General features: G+C 38.2%; 1 protein-coding gene across 1 annotated transcript; it reads left to right on the top strand.

Annotated features, from left to right (window-relative positions):
• The first annotated feature begins 271 nt into the window (after positions 1 to 271).
• bbs4 (Bardet-Biedl syndrome 4) lies at positions 272 to 13,469 on the top strand. The gene is made up of 16 exons (XM_079339246.1): positions 272 to 380; positions 1,751 to 1,793; positions 4,585 to 4,664; positions 5,672 to 5,735; positions 5,975 to 6,086; positions 6,308 to 6,380; positions 6,765 to 6,818; positions 6,909 to 7,036; positions 8,260 to 8,314; positions 8,455 to 8,523; positions 8,745 to 8,897; positions 9,751 to 9,922; positions 10,121 to 10,190; positions 10,319 to 10,463; positions 10,556 to 10,757; positions 12,633 to 13,469. The coding sequence occupies exons 1-16, from the start codon at positions 282 to 284 to the stop codon at positions 12,785 to 12,787; spliced, it is 1,674 nt and encodes a 557-aa protein (XP_079195372.1). The 5' UTR covers positions 272 to 281; the 3' UTR covers positions 12,788 to 13,469.
• The last annotated feature ends 3,040 nt before the right edge of the window (positions 13,470 to 16,509 follow it).

The following is a 16,509-nucleotide window of genomic DNA, read 5'->3' as shown; positions in this document are numbered from 1 at the left end:
GCTAAACCAAATGTGTTATTGTTATATATAATGTTTTATCTAAATATTTTGAGGTTGTTTGACAAAAGTAAGCACTCTGAAGTTATTCTTTTTTTTTTCTTTTCGCATTAATAAATAGATCTTAGGTTAGTAGTTATATCCTATATTTAAAAAAAAAACAACTTTAATTTCCCTCGGGATCAATAAAGTATCTATGTATGAAAAGCATTTACAAGTCATCTAATTAAATCTAATTAACTTTAATGTTTTAACATTACATTGGTGAGTCGATACTCTCTTTAATGCAACAAGCTGCTACTCCGCGTTTCACTGCTGTATCCATAGCAACAGCTTCTAGTGTTGATCATCCCAAGATGGCGGACGAGGAGAGATCCACAGCGGTGAGTACAAACTCCAAGCTCGTTTTCGTTTATTTTTAAAGCAAACACTAATACTCCTCAAGGAATTCATAGCGTGACACTTGCTGAGCAAATGTTGCATAATACTGTATTTGGACAACCTTCAGTAACGCTCGTATTTTGAGAGTTAGCCGCATGGCTAACCAAATCTAAGTCGGAGCTAAGTTGATTAACTCACAGCTAGCTGTAACTTGTGTCGCTTCAGGTCTCTAATCTCCTTTAGCAACGATTTATCCTTCAAAGTCGGAAATTCAGCGTAACGAATAACATTATTGCGTGGATAGTGTGAGAGTGCGACACAATTAGCTCTCGTTTAATACTGACAGGTAATGTAGGTAAGGTAACGTTATTTACTGTCCTGCTATGCATTGACCCTGTCTGACTTTCTCTTTCGTATCATAACGTCCAGCGTCGATGATAGACTAAAGAGGTATTATTACAGTGTTAAAACTACACGTCAGTGGCTGCTCTTGAAACGATCCACAAGTGAGCCTAATTTGTAAATAAAAAGCACAATGTGAAGCGTAACACTGGGATTGCGCATGCGTACATCTACCTGCACTCAAGGAACCTGAATCACAGCCTGATCACAAGCCCACTGTCATGTTATTGACTATCTTCTATCTATTTAGGACCTCGTTTAGTGTTTAAAACAGGACAAAAAAAATTATGTATCTTGTATTACGTGTAAATTAATATATATATTTTTAAACAGTGTCTTTTATTCTCTTGCACTAAAATGTGTAAACTAAATTTCATTAATGTAAAACAAATAACAAAACTTGCCAAAAATCACAAGTAATATATATATATATATATTCCATCGGTTTTTCAGGTTTGATCTTTTTAAAAGACAGGAAAAGCACCCAGCCTTTTATGTGTCCCTGACCATAATTTAGTACTGCACAGTTTGAATGTGTCGTTTTGTCATCCTAAATTCAAGCTCAGCTCAGGTCTCCAAAGACATTTTATCTTACTAGTAATAGTATCCATAAAGAGAATTCTACTTTATATTTTATTTTTTTTAATTATACTGGTAATTAAAAACACTATGGTGTTAAAACATTGATTTAATTCCTGTCCCATCTGGATAATCCTTTTAAGTGTTTGTGTATCAAGCTGGTGTACATTTAAAATCAGTTGCAGCAGTTAGCGTTAATCTTTTTTTTAGGTGTTTTTCTGTACAGCCTATTAATAGTAATATGAAAATTAAAGACCCTTTAGTTGTTTGGCTACTGTACGTACTGTTCATGACACACTGATAAATGTTATAAAGTGTATTTTCCATTTTGTATGTATGACGCATGTGATGTTACTAATTTGTTGTTTGTGTTGTGTATCTTGTATTTCAGCTCACCGTTCCTACAGAAGCCAAGAAACGTCGGGCACCTAAAGGTATAAAGACTCATTGAAATTCATTTCACAAAAAAATCCCCCAACCCACTTTCTTTAAAGACTCAGTCAGTAATGTCTGACTATTTATCTGTAACTGGTGGAGGACAGAAGAAGAGGGAACTAGTCCTCCTGCAGAGGTCAGCCTTACCCTTCTCTCTACCGTCTCTTACTCTCTGCTGCGCTGTGCTCCACATATCTCTCTGTGAAGACACTGTACACTAGTGAGGACATATTCCTTTTGTAGTTATTATTGTACTATTCAACAGTTAATTATTTTGACTTGTGTGCCGTTCATCAGTTAAGCACTGCTGGGCTTATGAGAGTAATTAAGTGCATGCCAGTGTTTAGTTGTGTCTCATCATGCAGTGATCTTTGACAGTTAAGCCCTTAATGTTGAATTGATAGTTTAATTGAGGAGACAAAGTGCATACATATTATATAAGCTAACTGAATAAAAGGGAATAAAAGCAGAAGGTAAAGAAAAGTAGAGGTACTAAACGCTCCTCTCTCTGCTTTTTAAACACACTGTGCTTGTTGTTGTGGCGAATGGATGACTGCAACACAGATTAAGTGGGCCCATACCTGTGGTTTGTTAATATTAAAATACAATTCAAAGTCCAGTTATTATCTTAAACAAAAGAGTGAAAAGATAATTCTGAACACAACTTCCAAAAGCTGATAATTGCAATGAAAACGATGACAGTTGTCAGAAAATATTCAAACCCACTCACCCTCTTTGTCCAGCCTTCCGTCACTCTGATACACAGATTAAAATAAAGTAAAATTAGAGTTGAAAATACACATCATGGCTCCTACGTTTATGATAAACACCAAACTGAAAGCTTTAGAACATATTCCAGACAAATGCACTGGTATGGACTGTAAAGTGGGTCAGTTTGTAAGCATGTAAGTCCAATAGGTAAATATGAGTTTGAAATATATGACTGGAAATGAGATGCACAGCGTACTGTGAGGTTATATATAAGTTACGGTATAGAGTTCTCAATGTATAAAATTTGTAAAAGTATGGAATTATTGGCTCCTCGAGGTTTAGATTTTAACTATGGTTAATTAAATAAAAAAATCCTTAACTCCCCTCAATACAAGCAAAAAGTGAACCATTTGTTTCTTTAACAAACCTTAAGTCTCTGTTTTGTGCAGCATGTTGTAATTCTTCCAGACAATTATTTTTTAACATTGGTGTTCCAATCAGACACATTGAGTCAGGAAAGTTCTGTTTTAACTTTGGACATGTTTTGGAGGAGAACACGTGATGGCTGCTGGTTATGAGACCAAATCACTTTACAAGACCAAGGTTTTCAGAAGTGTTCTGCGGTAGAACTCCCCAAAATAATTTTCATCACATTTTTTTCATTACACTCTCTGCATGTGTCTTTTGATCTCAGCATGGTGCTCCTCCGCTCGTATCCCCTTTACACAGATGGTTGAGGCAATTTGAAACCAAATCTGTCTCCGAATTAGCCCCATCAAGTACAACAACGAGAACAATCCTGTGTTTGGGCAAAAGTTTTTCCACACGACTATATTTAGGGCACCTCATGCTGAGTTCCTCTGCCTTTCTCCTTCCTACCATTATTTCACACACAGTGTTTGCAGTGATACATGTCAGCCACCAAATCCGCCCTGCTTTTGTGTGTGTGGAGATTGGAGCACCACAGGGCCACAGCTGAAACCCAGAGACAAGAATATTATTGCTGTCTCAGCAGGAAGAAAGCGGATTAGGGTGCTACAAATAGGGCCATACTGGATCTTGACGGGGCAAACGTGTGAAGCCCGTGCAGTTTCACACTTAGCGATGGAGAGGATTTCACTGGAGTAGTTGGAAGAGGCTCCAGCTCCGGCTGCAAATCAACAGAGCGCTGCTTGAAGTGCTGACAGATAAAAAACAGATGAGAGCTTTAGTGTAATAATTCACAAGGTATTTTTTTTACACAGGCAGTTCATTAATGATATCCTCCAATGTCATTGGCTTTCTCAAAGCCTCACACTTCATTTCACATTGCCTTGAAACCTATTTTTAGCCTCGCAGGAAGGTAGTAGGTGCGAGATAACAGGATTACCAGAATCAAACTTGCTCGTATTGGAATTACGTTTGCTTCCTTGTGAAATGAAATGTTGTGCTCCACTGGGAAAAAAAGACTTGAAGCATTGTGTGGTTGGCTTCTTGAGGTTACCTTGCCCTTTTTAAAGCTGGCTTTGTATTGTGCTGCTCATACCTCCAGCCTCCCTCTTTCAGTCTGACTCTACACTCTCTCTGTTCTGTCACAAGCACCTGGCTTGCAAGAGACATTGTTGCCCTGGCAACAGGGAGAATATCTCAACCTGCAGAAAAGAGACTGAAAAAAAACAACATTGTTTGTGATGAAAAACTTGCTTACAAGGTGATTGGTGAATTGATTATGTTTAACACTGTTGTTTTTTTAGTGGAAGTGTTAACATCTGTGTTAACTGTCAGATCAAACTTGTAAGTGACTGCAGAGGGAAGGTGACATTTTCATCTGCCAAATTAAAAAAAGACTTTAAATAAAAAATCGTCAAAAATACACAGCCTTGGCTTCTGTTTTGTCAGTAAAAGCTTGTTTGCTAGCAAGTACCTGGTGAATTAAATTTAAATTTAGAAATGCCTACTGAACAAGGACACCTTTCAGGATGAATTATTTTGCTTTCAATTACAGAAGACAGTGTTTGAAGAATCCAGGGTAATTTAATTGAAAGTGTCCGGGATTTTCAGCATCATAGTCTTCTCGTCTTGATGTGTTCTTTCTCCCAGCTCCAGAGCTTCCCATTGTGGAGAGAAGAAACTGGCTAATCCACCAACACTACATTCGTAAAGACTATGACACCTGTAAGGTAAAGTGCCTCCATATTGTAGACCTCTATGTGTTGGTCTGATTGACCTTTTAGACATGATGAAGATAATGAATAACTGGAGTGCAGATGGTTCTGTCTAACACTGCTTTATTACAGCATCATTCTCTGTATTGACCTGTATGTTCCCACATGACTGACTCCTTCATGTAATCTGTGAATAGATGCCTGGACTTGTACGGTGGTTTACAGGACTAATCCTTCTTGCATTTACTTAGAAAACAACATTTTGTAAAATAATAATGAAATACATTTCCACTGGCAGGGCCTCCTTTTATTTTATTTATGCACTTAGTTTTATTAGTTTATTTGAATCAGGGAAAAAAACACACACACATTGAAGTGAGAAAGTGTTAGGCACAAGGAGTGCAGATTAAATTGTGAGTAGTAGCTGGATAATGTTTCATAGAAAATAAATGTACATTTAATACATTTAACGTTTGTTTGTTTTTTTTAACTCCAGCTACTATGACTGTTCAGTTTGACACATCAGATTTGCATCAGTTTGACAATCCAACAGAAACACATGTAGTTGTGTAGCAATCTTCCTTCACATTTTCGACCAAAATACCAACAGCTGGCTTTTAGTGCATCGTTGATGCGAACAGCCCTCTTGTTTGCACCTTTACTCCCACCTACCTACTTCTAGAACTATAGAAAAAAAAACAGCAGGACACAGTCATTATTTCAGTTTTAGGAAAATACTAAACTTGCCCAAAAAAAAAACCATGAGTATGTATGTGGTGATTGTGTCCCTTTGAAAACAAGTATGGACCTCATCTGTTCTGAGGAAGAGCGACGCTACAAGATATAAAACACTTCCTCTATTAAGTCATTTTTATGACAAGTTAATATTTATATTATTTTAAAAACTCAATCAATTTAGACTAGAATATTAAAAGAACGTCAGCCATTTATGGCAGCAGAAGTCCCCATTAATAACATCCAACTCAGTTGTAGAAATTGTCTCCTGTTCTGTGTTCATGCAGGCGATCATCAAAGAGCAACTGCAGGAGACTAATGGCATGTGTGAATATGCCATTTATGTTCAAGGTGAGCAGCAGTGTTTGTAGTAACCTTCTTTTAAATTTGAACATGTTTGATGTTAATTAATAACTACATCAAATGAAGGCTCTGTGCTAGTTGGCGCCCACACTCCCCCATACATCATTTAGTGCCTCAAAATCAGCTTTTTGGGACCCCCTGCCGTGCCTTTGATTTCAGTGGGTTTTTGTACTTCCTCATGGAGTTTAACATCCCCTCGCTCTTTGTATCTGTATTTCTCTCCACAGCACTAATCTTACGTCTGGAGGGCAAGATCCAACAGTCCCTCGAGCTGTTCCAGAGCTGTGCCATCCTTAATCCCAGCAGCGCTGACAATCTCAAGCAAGTGGCCAGATCATTGTGAGTCTCCTGTCCTCGAGCTGAGGGTGCTTTCACCCTTCTCTGTTAACTCAGAACAGCCTGAACGCACAGCATTTATATCCCCAAAATACTGTGGGGAAGTTAATCCAACCCTGGTCACTGTTATTCCAGTATTGCAGGGCTGTAAGAACAGTTATTCAGCATGCAATGATAATGAATGATCAATGTATCTGGTTTATCGTTGTTTATTCTTTCCACAGGTTTCTCTTGGGAAAGCACAAAGCAGCTATTGAATTCTATCACGAAGCTGCGAAGCTCAATGAGAAAGACTGGGTAAATAAAAAGTAGACTTTCTGCTTTCTTTTTCACGGTTCGTAAGAAAAAGTGTAGAGTGGGCCAAACATCTGTCATCTAAATAAATCACCTCAAAACAGCTCTCTAAATGAAGGATGGGAAATAGCATGCAACAACTTATTGGATGCACTTCCAAATGATCAAGGGCACCTGAAGGATATTCAATCGGACATTTTTTTTTGAAAATTTAAAGTCATGCATTGAACACCACTGTCACTAATATTTGTAGATTTCTTATTCCACAGAGCTGTTTTCTTCAGTTAGTGTCATATTTGGGATTGTCGCTCAGGAATTATCTGTCCCTGTTTAATGAAGAGTTCTTGAATGCAAGGCGTGTATAATTGAACTATTCTCTCCCTGTAGGAGATCAGTCATAATCTGGGGTTGTGCTATTTCTTCATCAAAGACTTCAAAAATGTGAGTATTCCTAATTCACCAACACCAAAGAAGTACTCATTTCATGAATTCCCCAGTGGTTGGATAACTGTGACCAAATTTATCTGACAGGCTGAGGAGCATCTGAACGTCGCTCTCCAGATAAACAAACAGGACAAAACGTTCATGATGCTCGGAAAGGTTCACTTGCTGGCTGGAGAGACTGACAAGGCCATTGAGGTGTATAAGAGGGCAGTGGAGTAAGTACATTTAAAAGTGAACATTGTTGGACGTCAAACACTGAGAGGACGTTAATGTTCAACATATTACACATAGATACAACAGAAACCCACTATAACTTCTGTAAATGTCTCTCTGAGTCATGACTGTCTACTGAGCCTTGTTTACATCATGTTTACACGGACGGGGCGGCCAATCGGCGCCTTTTCAAGATGTCAGTTATTCTGTGTCAATTTTGGTGAAATACGAAGCTACGAGCTAACCACAGTGTGCTAACATTAGCCCGCTAACCCAACAATGCAAGACACAGGCAAGTGAAGCTTGAGCAAAGGACAAACTTGTCCCGCACTTGCACTTAATGATACTTAATTATGGTGAATTCCAATTTAAAACTCCTTTGTGTAAACGTGAGTGGAGAGGGGTTGATGATGTCATGTCGCTGGTGGAGAGCAGAGGATTCATTATGGCCGGAGGTGTCGCCTAACAGCACTGTTTGGTTTCTTTTGTTTGTTTCATGACGATCAAGTCACACAAGTAACCAGTCATTCTAGTTACATGGTATTCTGCACAGGCATTATAGTTCATAATATATTTTTGGATCAGGACTTAAAAGAGGGGTTATCCAGAATAACAGTCAGTAATTAAAACGCCTTCCTGATGACACCTTAGAGAAGGTGTCAGAGAAGGGTGGTGACTTCGAGGTTCCTCTTGATTTATTTAATGCTCTTCAGAACTTGGAGTTCCTTTTTAATGAGAGCTCTCCTTCAAACTCTCTTAAAGCTCCAACCTTACCACATTTCAACCTGGGGCCTTTTATAGTCAGGGATACATCCTCTTCATTGCCACTTCTTTTCACATGTTGAATATTTAAACATTATGCTGTGGCGTAAATAAAAAAGACACATTAGTTTCTGTTAATGGAAGTCCTGACGGCTTCCTCCTGTTGGGGTTAAATGAATTAACCAGTTGGTCCAACACTGGTGTTGTTTTTAAGGAGGTGTACCTCTCTGGATCTTATTTTAATTCTGATCGGCTTCTTCCCTGCCATTTGTTACTTCAAACCACATGGTCCTGCCCTGGGTTATAATTAATAATGCCCAATTATGCTGAATCAAATCCTGATTAAATAATCAGCAGATTCCCTGAATATCAACCATGTTTGCTTTAGATTAATTGCAGGCATTAAACATAATTACAGGCAATGAGAACGTGACATTTTTCATTCCACTCGTTCTCATTTCAGATTTTCTCCGGAGAATACTGAACTGCTGACAACTCTCGGCCTTCTGTTTTTACAGGTAGGAGAATTTATAACCTTTGTGATTTAATTATGTGTACGAAGTGATGAGCTTTATAAGATAAGAGTGACATTTACTGTAGCTGCTGGAAACCTCTTAAAAGGAGTACATGTATAATTTTCGTTTCTTATTTTTTTCAGCTTGGAAAATACCAAAAAGCTTTTGTTCATCTCGGAAATGCGCTCACTTTTGATCCCAACAATTACAAGGTATGTAGTTATTTGAAAAAAAAAAAAAAAAAAAGCTTTGGTATAAACGTCATTCCTTTTAAAAAAATACCCCAAGGCAGTGCGTTGGACTTCAGTTAAATCGGTTAAGTCCAAACAAAAGGTCACTCTCTGTCAGATGGTGCAGTCCGTCTTTCATCATGTGCCATTTCAAAGGGTTCATCTTCCTCTAATATATCTATAATCATTGTTTTTATTCCCAGGCCATCCTGGCTGCAGGCAGCATGATGCAGACTCACGGTGACTTTGATGTGGCCATGAACAAGTACCGAGTGGCAGCATGTGCGGTTCCTGAGAATCCTCCACTCTGGAACAACATTGGCATGTGCTTCTTTGGAAAAAAGAAATATGTAGCTGTGAGTAACACGGTCCATTGAGATGGAGATCTGTTGCTCTTGAAAGAGATGATCATATTAAGCTTTACAGAAAACATATATTTAATAAACTTAAACATACTTGTACATACATACTTAATTGTATATACTTTGTGACTGTGTATAAAGCTACAGATTCCAGTGAGGATTTCCTGTCATGTTTCAGGTCTTAATGACTTTCAGCAGCTCCAACAAATACATACGTCTCTTTGACACTTTCAAAATGGTTCTATTTAGAGAAGAGTATGAGACCCCGAGAGGTGAACTGCTCCATTATTTCACAGACAAAGTAAACATTGGAGAAAAGTTCAAATGGTGAATTCAGATTTTTGCTGCAAGATTTTGTTTTCCATTTTTCCCTTCCCCCATAAATCATCCGACAGCCATTTAGATTTATCTTGTGAGACTCTGAAGAGACAGACCTCCATGTTGGGAACCACTGGAAATAACCGACTAACTTTGTTCTGGATAAAATTGTATGTTTCCAACTACACCACCTGCAACAATAAGATACTGAGTATCCAGTGATGCATCAGTATTTATGAACGAATAAGTCATAAGAAAAATCCTGAAAGGGAGCATTTGAATGCATTAGGACTATAATTCAAAGATACAGCACTGCATTGTTCTAAAGGTGTTTTGAACGTTTACTTGCCAAGACTCATATTAATAACTGTATTTTTTCATCAACAAGAAAGTCAGAGCATCTGTGGTCTATTCTATTTCTGCCATTGCACTGCACCCATCTGTTCTATATGTGATCATACATTATTGAGACACTCGTCAAACAGTCCTGTCGGCTGTCGACTGTTCTTCAACCTCTCTTCTCCCGCAGGCCATCAGCTGCCTGAAGCGAGCCCACTACTTGTCTCCATTTGACTGGAAAGTGTTGTACAACCTGGGACTGGTACACCTGACCATGCAGCAGTATGCCTCAGCTTTCCACTTCCTCAGCGCAGCCATCAACTTGAACCCACGTATGGGTGACCTCTACATGTTGCTGGCAGGTACAAAGTCAGAGAAACAAGTCCCAGTTTGATCATTATGTTTAAAGAGTAACCTGATTATTTGTGGTGGAAACAATTGTGAGGTATCTATCAGTTTACAGATGTGCATTCAGTACATCGTATCAAGTGTTTTACATACCACAGGCTGGACATGCTGAATGTGAATAGTTTCATTTTGTTGATTTTCTTTTTCAATAGTGGCTCTGACCAACTTGGAGGATGAAGAAAATGCCACCAGAGCATATGAACAAGCTGTGACAATGGATGAGTGAGTCCATCTCGTACCTTTCACCACTTTGGTACCTTTCACCTTCAGAGTACTTTGTGCCCGAGTCTGAATCTGTAGTTGAATCACTCTCTTTTTTCCTTGTCTCCTTTTTGATTACTTTTCTACAGATCCAACCCTCTGGTCAACCTGAACTTTGCCATCTTCCTCTATAATCACGGTGAAAAGAAGAGAGCTCTGGATCAGTATCAGGAGATGGAGAGGAAAGTCAACGTACTTCGAGACAGCAGCAGCAACTTTGAATTTGATTCCGAGGTTATTTATAATTCAATGCTGTTAATCTCCCTCTCAATCATTACGGTCACTCTGTGGGTTTTTTAAAGTCTTTTCTTGCCTCTCACCAACAGCTGATAGACATGGCTCAGAAGATGGGGACTGCCCTGCAGGTGACAGAGAGCCTGATTTGGACTAAACCTGGAAAGGACTCCAAATCAAAACCAAACTCGACAGCCACCAAAACCCCCGGTGCTCCCCTGGGAACCAACCAAGCTCTCGGCCAGGCCATGTCTTCAGCTGCAAGCTACAACAAGAACATACAGCTTCCAACAGGTAAAAAAAACTCCCAGAATAGGTTGTAAGATCTGACAGTGAGGATAAAGTCCCCCATATTTAGCTGTTACGTCGACCTTTCTATAAGTACCTGAGGCAATTTTGAGTTGGAGTTTGATTTAAGGCTCCGCTCTGATTCATGTACTAATGAAACTGTGCAGAGCTAATAGCCCTGTGGAAGGTATAATATCTAACATTTAAGCAAACTGACCGCCTAACCCATCTTATACAGTTGTGCTTTAAAATTTCCAAAAGGTTTCCTAATGTTACACTTAGAGTAATCGTTGGTTAAATCAAGGTTACTATTTCCTAAAGAACTGATGATTGATCAAAAAAAGCAGACAAACTGTTAAAGTATGCCATTTGCAGTGATGATAATGAGCTGACACAACATAAATAAAAGGTTAGAAAAAAAGACTTATCATCAAGATAGATTTTATCAGTGTTTATTGTTTTACAATGAAGACAACAACTCCCAAGCTGCAACACTACATCACTACAATACAATGACTGTTGCTCTTATTTTAATTATAAGACACCTCAGAACATTATGTACGGAGTATACTGTGCATTTACATTTGTGCCAACCTCAAATTCAAAATAAGAAGGATTCAGGAAAAAAAAAATTCATCAATGGAGTCGAGTGTTTCACTTCCACTGCAGGTGATGACAAATTTCACACTCTGCACTTCCTCCATTGAACCAAAAGTCCAATTTGAACACGTTTCTTTCCTTTGTATTCATAGCTTCGTGTCTGCATGACTGTAGCAGACTGAATAAATGCGCCCAGGCATAATGGAATAGATGTAAAGGCTAACTTAAGTCCAGTATATAATGTTGGTAGCAAATGACTTTTTTAAAAATAACACGTAGGTACTGCAGTCTAATGAACTCAAGGTTTCTGTTATGATTAATGCATATGACAGCTTTTAAATGTAAGAGGACAGGAGTGCTTTTCTTCTCAAGAGGCTGTGGGCTGTGGTCTCTCCCTGTTGTTCAGCTGTAAACACCTGAACAATGCATCCACGTTTAGTGGCTGTCATACATAACAACACTGCTCTCACAATCTATCATTTTAACTACTAACTATAAATAATTAATGACAAACTTGTTGTGACTGTACAAATACAACCTGTAAATATGCTACAGAGGTAAGTTATTGTGAGGTTTAGACCATCAGTTTACTGAAACGGATGCTGGTTATGGGCTGCCAGGGAACCGAGTGGTTATGACTGGCGCAACCATGTACGGAGGATTTAGTCCTCATTGCAGTGGCCATGGGTGTGAATCCGACCTTGGCCTTTTGCTGCATGTCATCCCCCACTCTCTCCTCTCAACATTGTCTTTCTTCAGCGTCTAATAAAGGCAAAAATAACCCCCAGGGTATGTTTGCATTAACTGGAGTCAGTATCTTTACTGTTGTTCTTTAACAGCTGCCAGTCTGTAAATTAAATTCATTTTTTGAAAGATCTCTTTTTTTTGTTTTTCGTAATACATTTGGAGAATTTAGACAAGCAATGTTAATCATGCACCTGAAGGGCCGACAGCAAATGAGCTGGCAACAGATGTGTGTCAGCATGCATGCTTTTAATATTGGTGGTTTTCCTTTAATATTACTGACTGCTAAAACAATCTGTTGGTTGAATAAAGGTGGATTTTGGCCTTTGCATTTTCCAATCTGAGATTATCATAGAACACATACATAATATGTATATACATACTTGATTTTGTGTGTTTGCTGTAACTTATCAGGTTCTGTTATTCTGGAAATGATCATGTCATATGGGAGGTAAATAGAACCCAGCTAAGTGTTTTAAAGTGTATTAATTGTTAGTAACAGAAAGCCCATCTCTGAACAACCTTTTTCTTTTTCAGGAGTTTCCAAAAGTCCCTCCATGCCTCTTGAACCAGAACCTGATGTGGAGAGTGCCCCGAGCCCGCCCAGTGATCCTCCAGGCTCCCCAGAACCTGCAGAGGCAATCGTCCCCAAACCCAAGACCTCAAAAAGGAAAACCAAGGTGGAGGAATGAATGCATCGAAAGATACAAACTCATAGTCACTCTTGTGTTCAAGTGGCGAAAGAAGGTTCTAAAACAGCAACCAAGCTATTTGTGTTATTGTTTTTAAGGTCGTTGCTGTCAGATAGGGAGTTAGAGGCCTCTGCACGGTCCAAAGACATATTATATCTTACACAAACATCTTGACACTGAAAAGGGCAACATCATTGTGCACTTCTATGTTACCAGTTATCTCAGACATAATGAATGTGCATCACTTTCTACACCATTTCTATGAAAAATGTGAGGTAATCCACTGTGTCCTGTAAGTCTGTATGGCAGGTTTGTTTGTCATGTCAAAACTAACTTGAAAGGGATCTTTGAGTTGTAGACAGTATGGAATTATGAACATTTGTGCAGCTGTAAGTGTGAAGATTTTTTGATGAGCTAGCAATAAGGTAATGTGAGGGATTTCTAGGGACGGTGCCAGTCTGTCAGCTGTTGAGCGTAACAGCAGATAAATAAATGTGAAGGAAACGCTGTGACAATCACTTCTAAGATAGGATTAAAAAGAAACTTGAGAGAATCTTGATGTCTGTATGATAGAGCTCTATTGAAGGGTTGAATGTAAATAGTAAAACATGCTTTTATATGTGGATAAATGTAATGTTTATAGAGAGTATTGTATTTAATATTAAAAAAAACTTAAATGAAACTTTTTTACTTTTTTCCTCAGATCTGTGTCTTGCTTTTTTATTTGTCTTCATGATCAGGTGATTCAGTTCAGCAGATGGCACCAGTAGAGTGCAGTGCTGTTTAAAAGCTATCCGAGTCTATCTTGTATCTAACACATCAACTATGTTACACACAAGGAAAATAACTTGAATCTTTTCCACTACACCCCCCTACTAACAACCTAATATTCGTGGTTTAAGAGAGGGTCTCATAATTCATCTGTACTTCAGATCATTCATAACCTAGAGGTATTCATGAGTAGGAGTTACAAACCAATCAGGTCATTTATGCATAAACCAAAAATTAATTAAATAGGAAGACTCTAATACATGAAGAAATTCACATTCAGGTGCTAATTTTCTTGTTGAAAATAGCTTCCAAACCTCCCAAACATGTCTTGGCACACTGTCAATGTTTTAAAAACTGTAACGTTAGATAGGCTATATTGAAATCAGAAAATACAAGAAAGGATTATTTTTAAATGTTTTAAAATCTTGAGAACAACTTGAGGTGTTTTGCAGATTGTAGTTAGTTTCAGTTCAGTGGGTGGATGTGGGGGATGGAGTGTGGTTCTTGACGCTGGTGTATATAACATACGTTAGATTGACAACGCATAATTAATTAATACAGATAAAAACTACTAGCATGACTGAGTTGGTTAATGGTAAAAATTGTGCTGAAAGGTTGACTTAGGCTTATGCATAATGGTTTATTTAAAAAATTTTGATTGTGTTTTTTATGCACTGCCTGTAAAGCACTTCGGTCAGCTGAAGCTGTTTTTAAATGTGCTAAATAAACTTTGACTTGGCTTTACTTACGCTTGTCCATAGGCTAATGGTGCTCAGGCTCAAATACTGTAGTTGTTTGCTGCTGTATGTCTTATACTACAGCCAATGTTTGACACTCCTGCTGTATAATCAAAGGTCATTAATGTAATTACCAATCGCCCGCTTTCTTATCAGCAGCTGAAACATTAAGTGATATTAAAATAACTGAAGAAGAAATATTTTGAGGTAAAACAAAACGTTTGATATTCCATACTAACAACCAAACCAACTCAGAAACAGTCACTAACATTAACATTTAACATGCTCCTATCAAACAGCACTTTTGCCTAACTAATATTACAGTTACCTAGCTAACAGGACCGTCAGGATTACCAACTGTCCTTTTGTTCAATAAAAACGGTTACATTAGCTCCCAGATGTCTGCATGCTAATGTTAGCAAACAAAGGTAGATTACTATTATGGTTTACTTTTGAAGGACTGCTTGTTCTTAATATCTTTTCAGTTGCTTGAGTAGCAGTAAAATGATATTCACAGTGCGTGTACAAAGTTTGAGAGTTGTAAAGGTACAACTGTGTAAAAACACCTGAGCGTCCCTTTGCGTGACCTCTTACGTCCTTGTGTGAGAAATTTTCTTCTAATAACAAGCTCTTCTTTGGGGTTCTCTTCCACCTGAAATCAATAATGCATGATGAGTTTTAGAGAGATATTTACTCAGTCATCTTGTGAATTCATTTATCCCTCATGAGTAGAGATTTAGTCTTATTTGCTGAGACGGAGAGTGTTGTAGCTTAAGTGAGATTTGTAGCTTGTGCTGTAGGATGTGGGATATTTCCATGATAGATTTCATGACCGGATTATTTCTGTCCTTTTTTCTCAATTGTTTTCCCTCCTTGGTGGTGAGTGTTATTATTTAAAATCCTTGAGCTCATGACAAAGTGAAGGCTGCTGTGGACCGAGTGAAAAAGTCAACAGACTCTCTCTATTGTAGCATGTGATGTGGTTGTTTAACACTGTGGAGGTTGTGAGTGTGAAGATGTAAACATTGTTATTGTCTACTATTCGATTTCATATCCTTGACTTACGAAACCTGAAAACTGTTCACCCACTCAAAAAGGGTTGAGTCGTGTGAGTCATCAACAGTGTGGCATTATAAGAGAGGAGGTTTTGTAGAGTGGTGGAGATGCTCTGACCCTGTACACATTATTCTGGCTCACTAACATTCACACATACAAATCAGTTACTGTTCAAGTGTTTTCTACAAAGACAAAGACTCATCTCCTAGCCTTGAAAGTCGTCCTTTTACCTTTATTTGAACAAGAAGTGCCACTGAGATAAAACAAAAAATCTTTACAACAGAAAGCTAGCCTAGTCAGTACAGTAGTACAGTAGAGATTAAAGAAGATTTACAAAGAAAACAAAACAAAGAAAGACTCCTGGCAGCAGCTCCAGCCCTGGAAATATATTTCATTTCATTTGTTTTATTTAATTCCTTTTAAGCTGTACAATGTAGAATAATACATTTTTTACCTTTAGGTAATCCCCCCCCCCCACACACACACACACACACAGACACACAGAGACACAGAGACAAGCATTCTCCAACTGAAACATGATGGTTGCTGCTTATTTCTATTCTGGACAACAGAAACAATATGTTCATCGACCCAATAGTTTCCCCCAGAGGACCCAACATTCAGCTCACAGGAAATATGTTTGTCAAGCAGAGTATACTATAGAGTATTGTATTTGAGTTTGTTTATTGTTATTCAGTTCATTTATGGATAAGACGCTTGGATGGGTCTGTTTTGATGCATCTGTTTGTGTTTTCCTGCAAACACACAGTTCTCCCATGTGGGACAGACCCTACTACATTACTGACACATTTATTTCCCAAACTAGACTCCACTAAAAACACTACAAATGGATGTTTTTCATATTCAGGTTCTACTGAGCTCAAATAGATAGAACACATGTTTTAAACATACTGAACAAAACTTCAAATGTTGTTCAAATCTTTGAAAAAGTTGTGCGGATGGTAGTCTACCTTCATTTCTGGTTTGTCTGAGCCATTGAGCTGATGTTTTATCCAAAAGTACATCTTCTTGATATGAAACAATCACAGTAAAGGCAGACCCGTCGCCAGACCTTAGTCTTAGGGGGGCATATGAAATGCATGGTGGGGCACAATTATTATCAGCCAGTATGCATATTTTAATATTCCTATACTGTAT

This window comes from Symphodus melops (assembly GCF_947650265.1).
Source record: "Symphodus melops genome assembly, chromosome: 3".
In the NCBI taxonomy this organism is placed as follows: domain Eukaryota; kingdom Metazoa; phylum Chordata; class Actinopteri; order Labriformes; family Labridae; genus Symphodus; species Symphodus melops.
Note: the sequence above shows the minus strand (reverse complement) of the source record. Positions and strands in the feature narration are given on the sequence as shown.

Excerpts from the sequence above, each read along its gene's own strand:
- bbs4 (XM_079339246.1), top strand. The coding sequence starts at position 282 with ATGCAACAAGCTGCTACTCCGCGTTTCACTGCTGTATCCATAGCAACA. Across the intron at positions 4,665-5,671 it reads AAGACTATGACACCTGTAAG|GCGATCATCAAAGAGCAACT; the intron begins GTAAAGTGCCTC and ends GTGTTCATGCAG. Across the intron at positions 8,524-8,744 it reads TTGATCCCAACAATTACAAG|GCCATCCTGGCTGCAGGCAG; the intron begins GTATGTAGTTAT and ends TTTTATTCCCAG.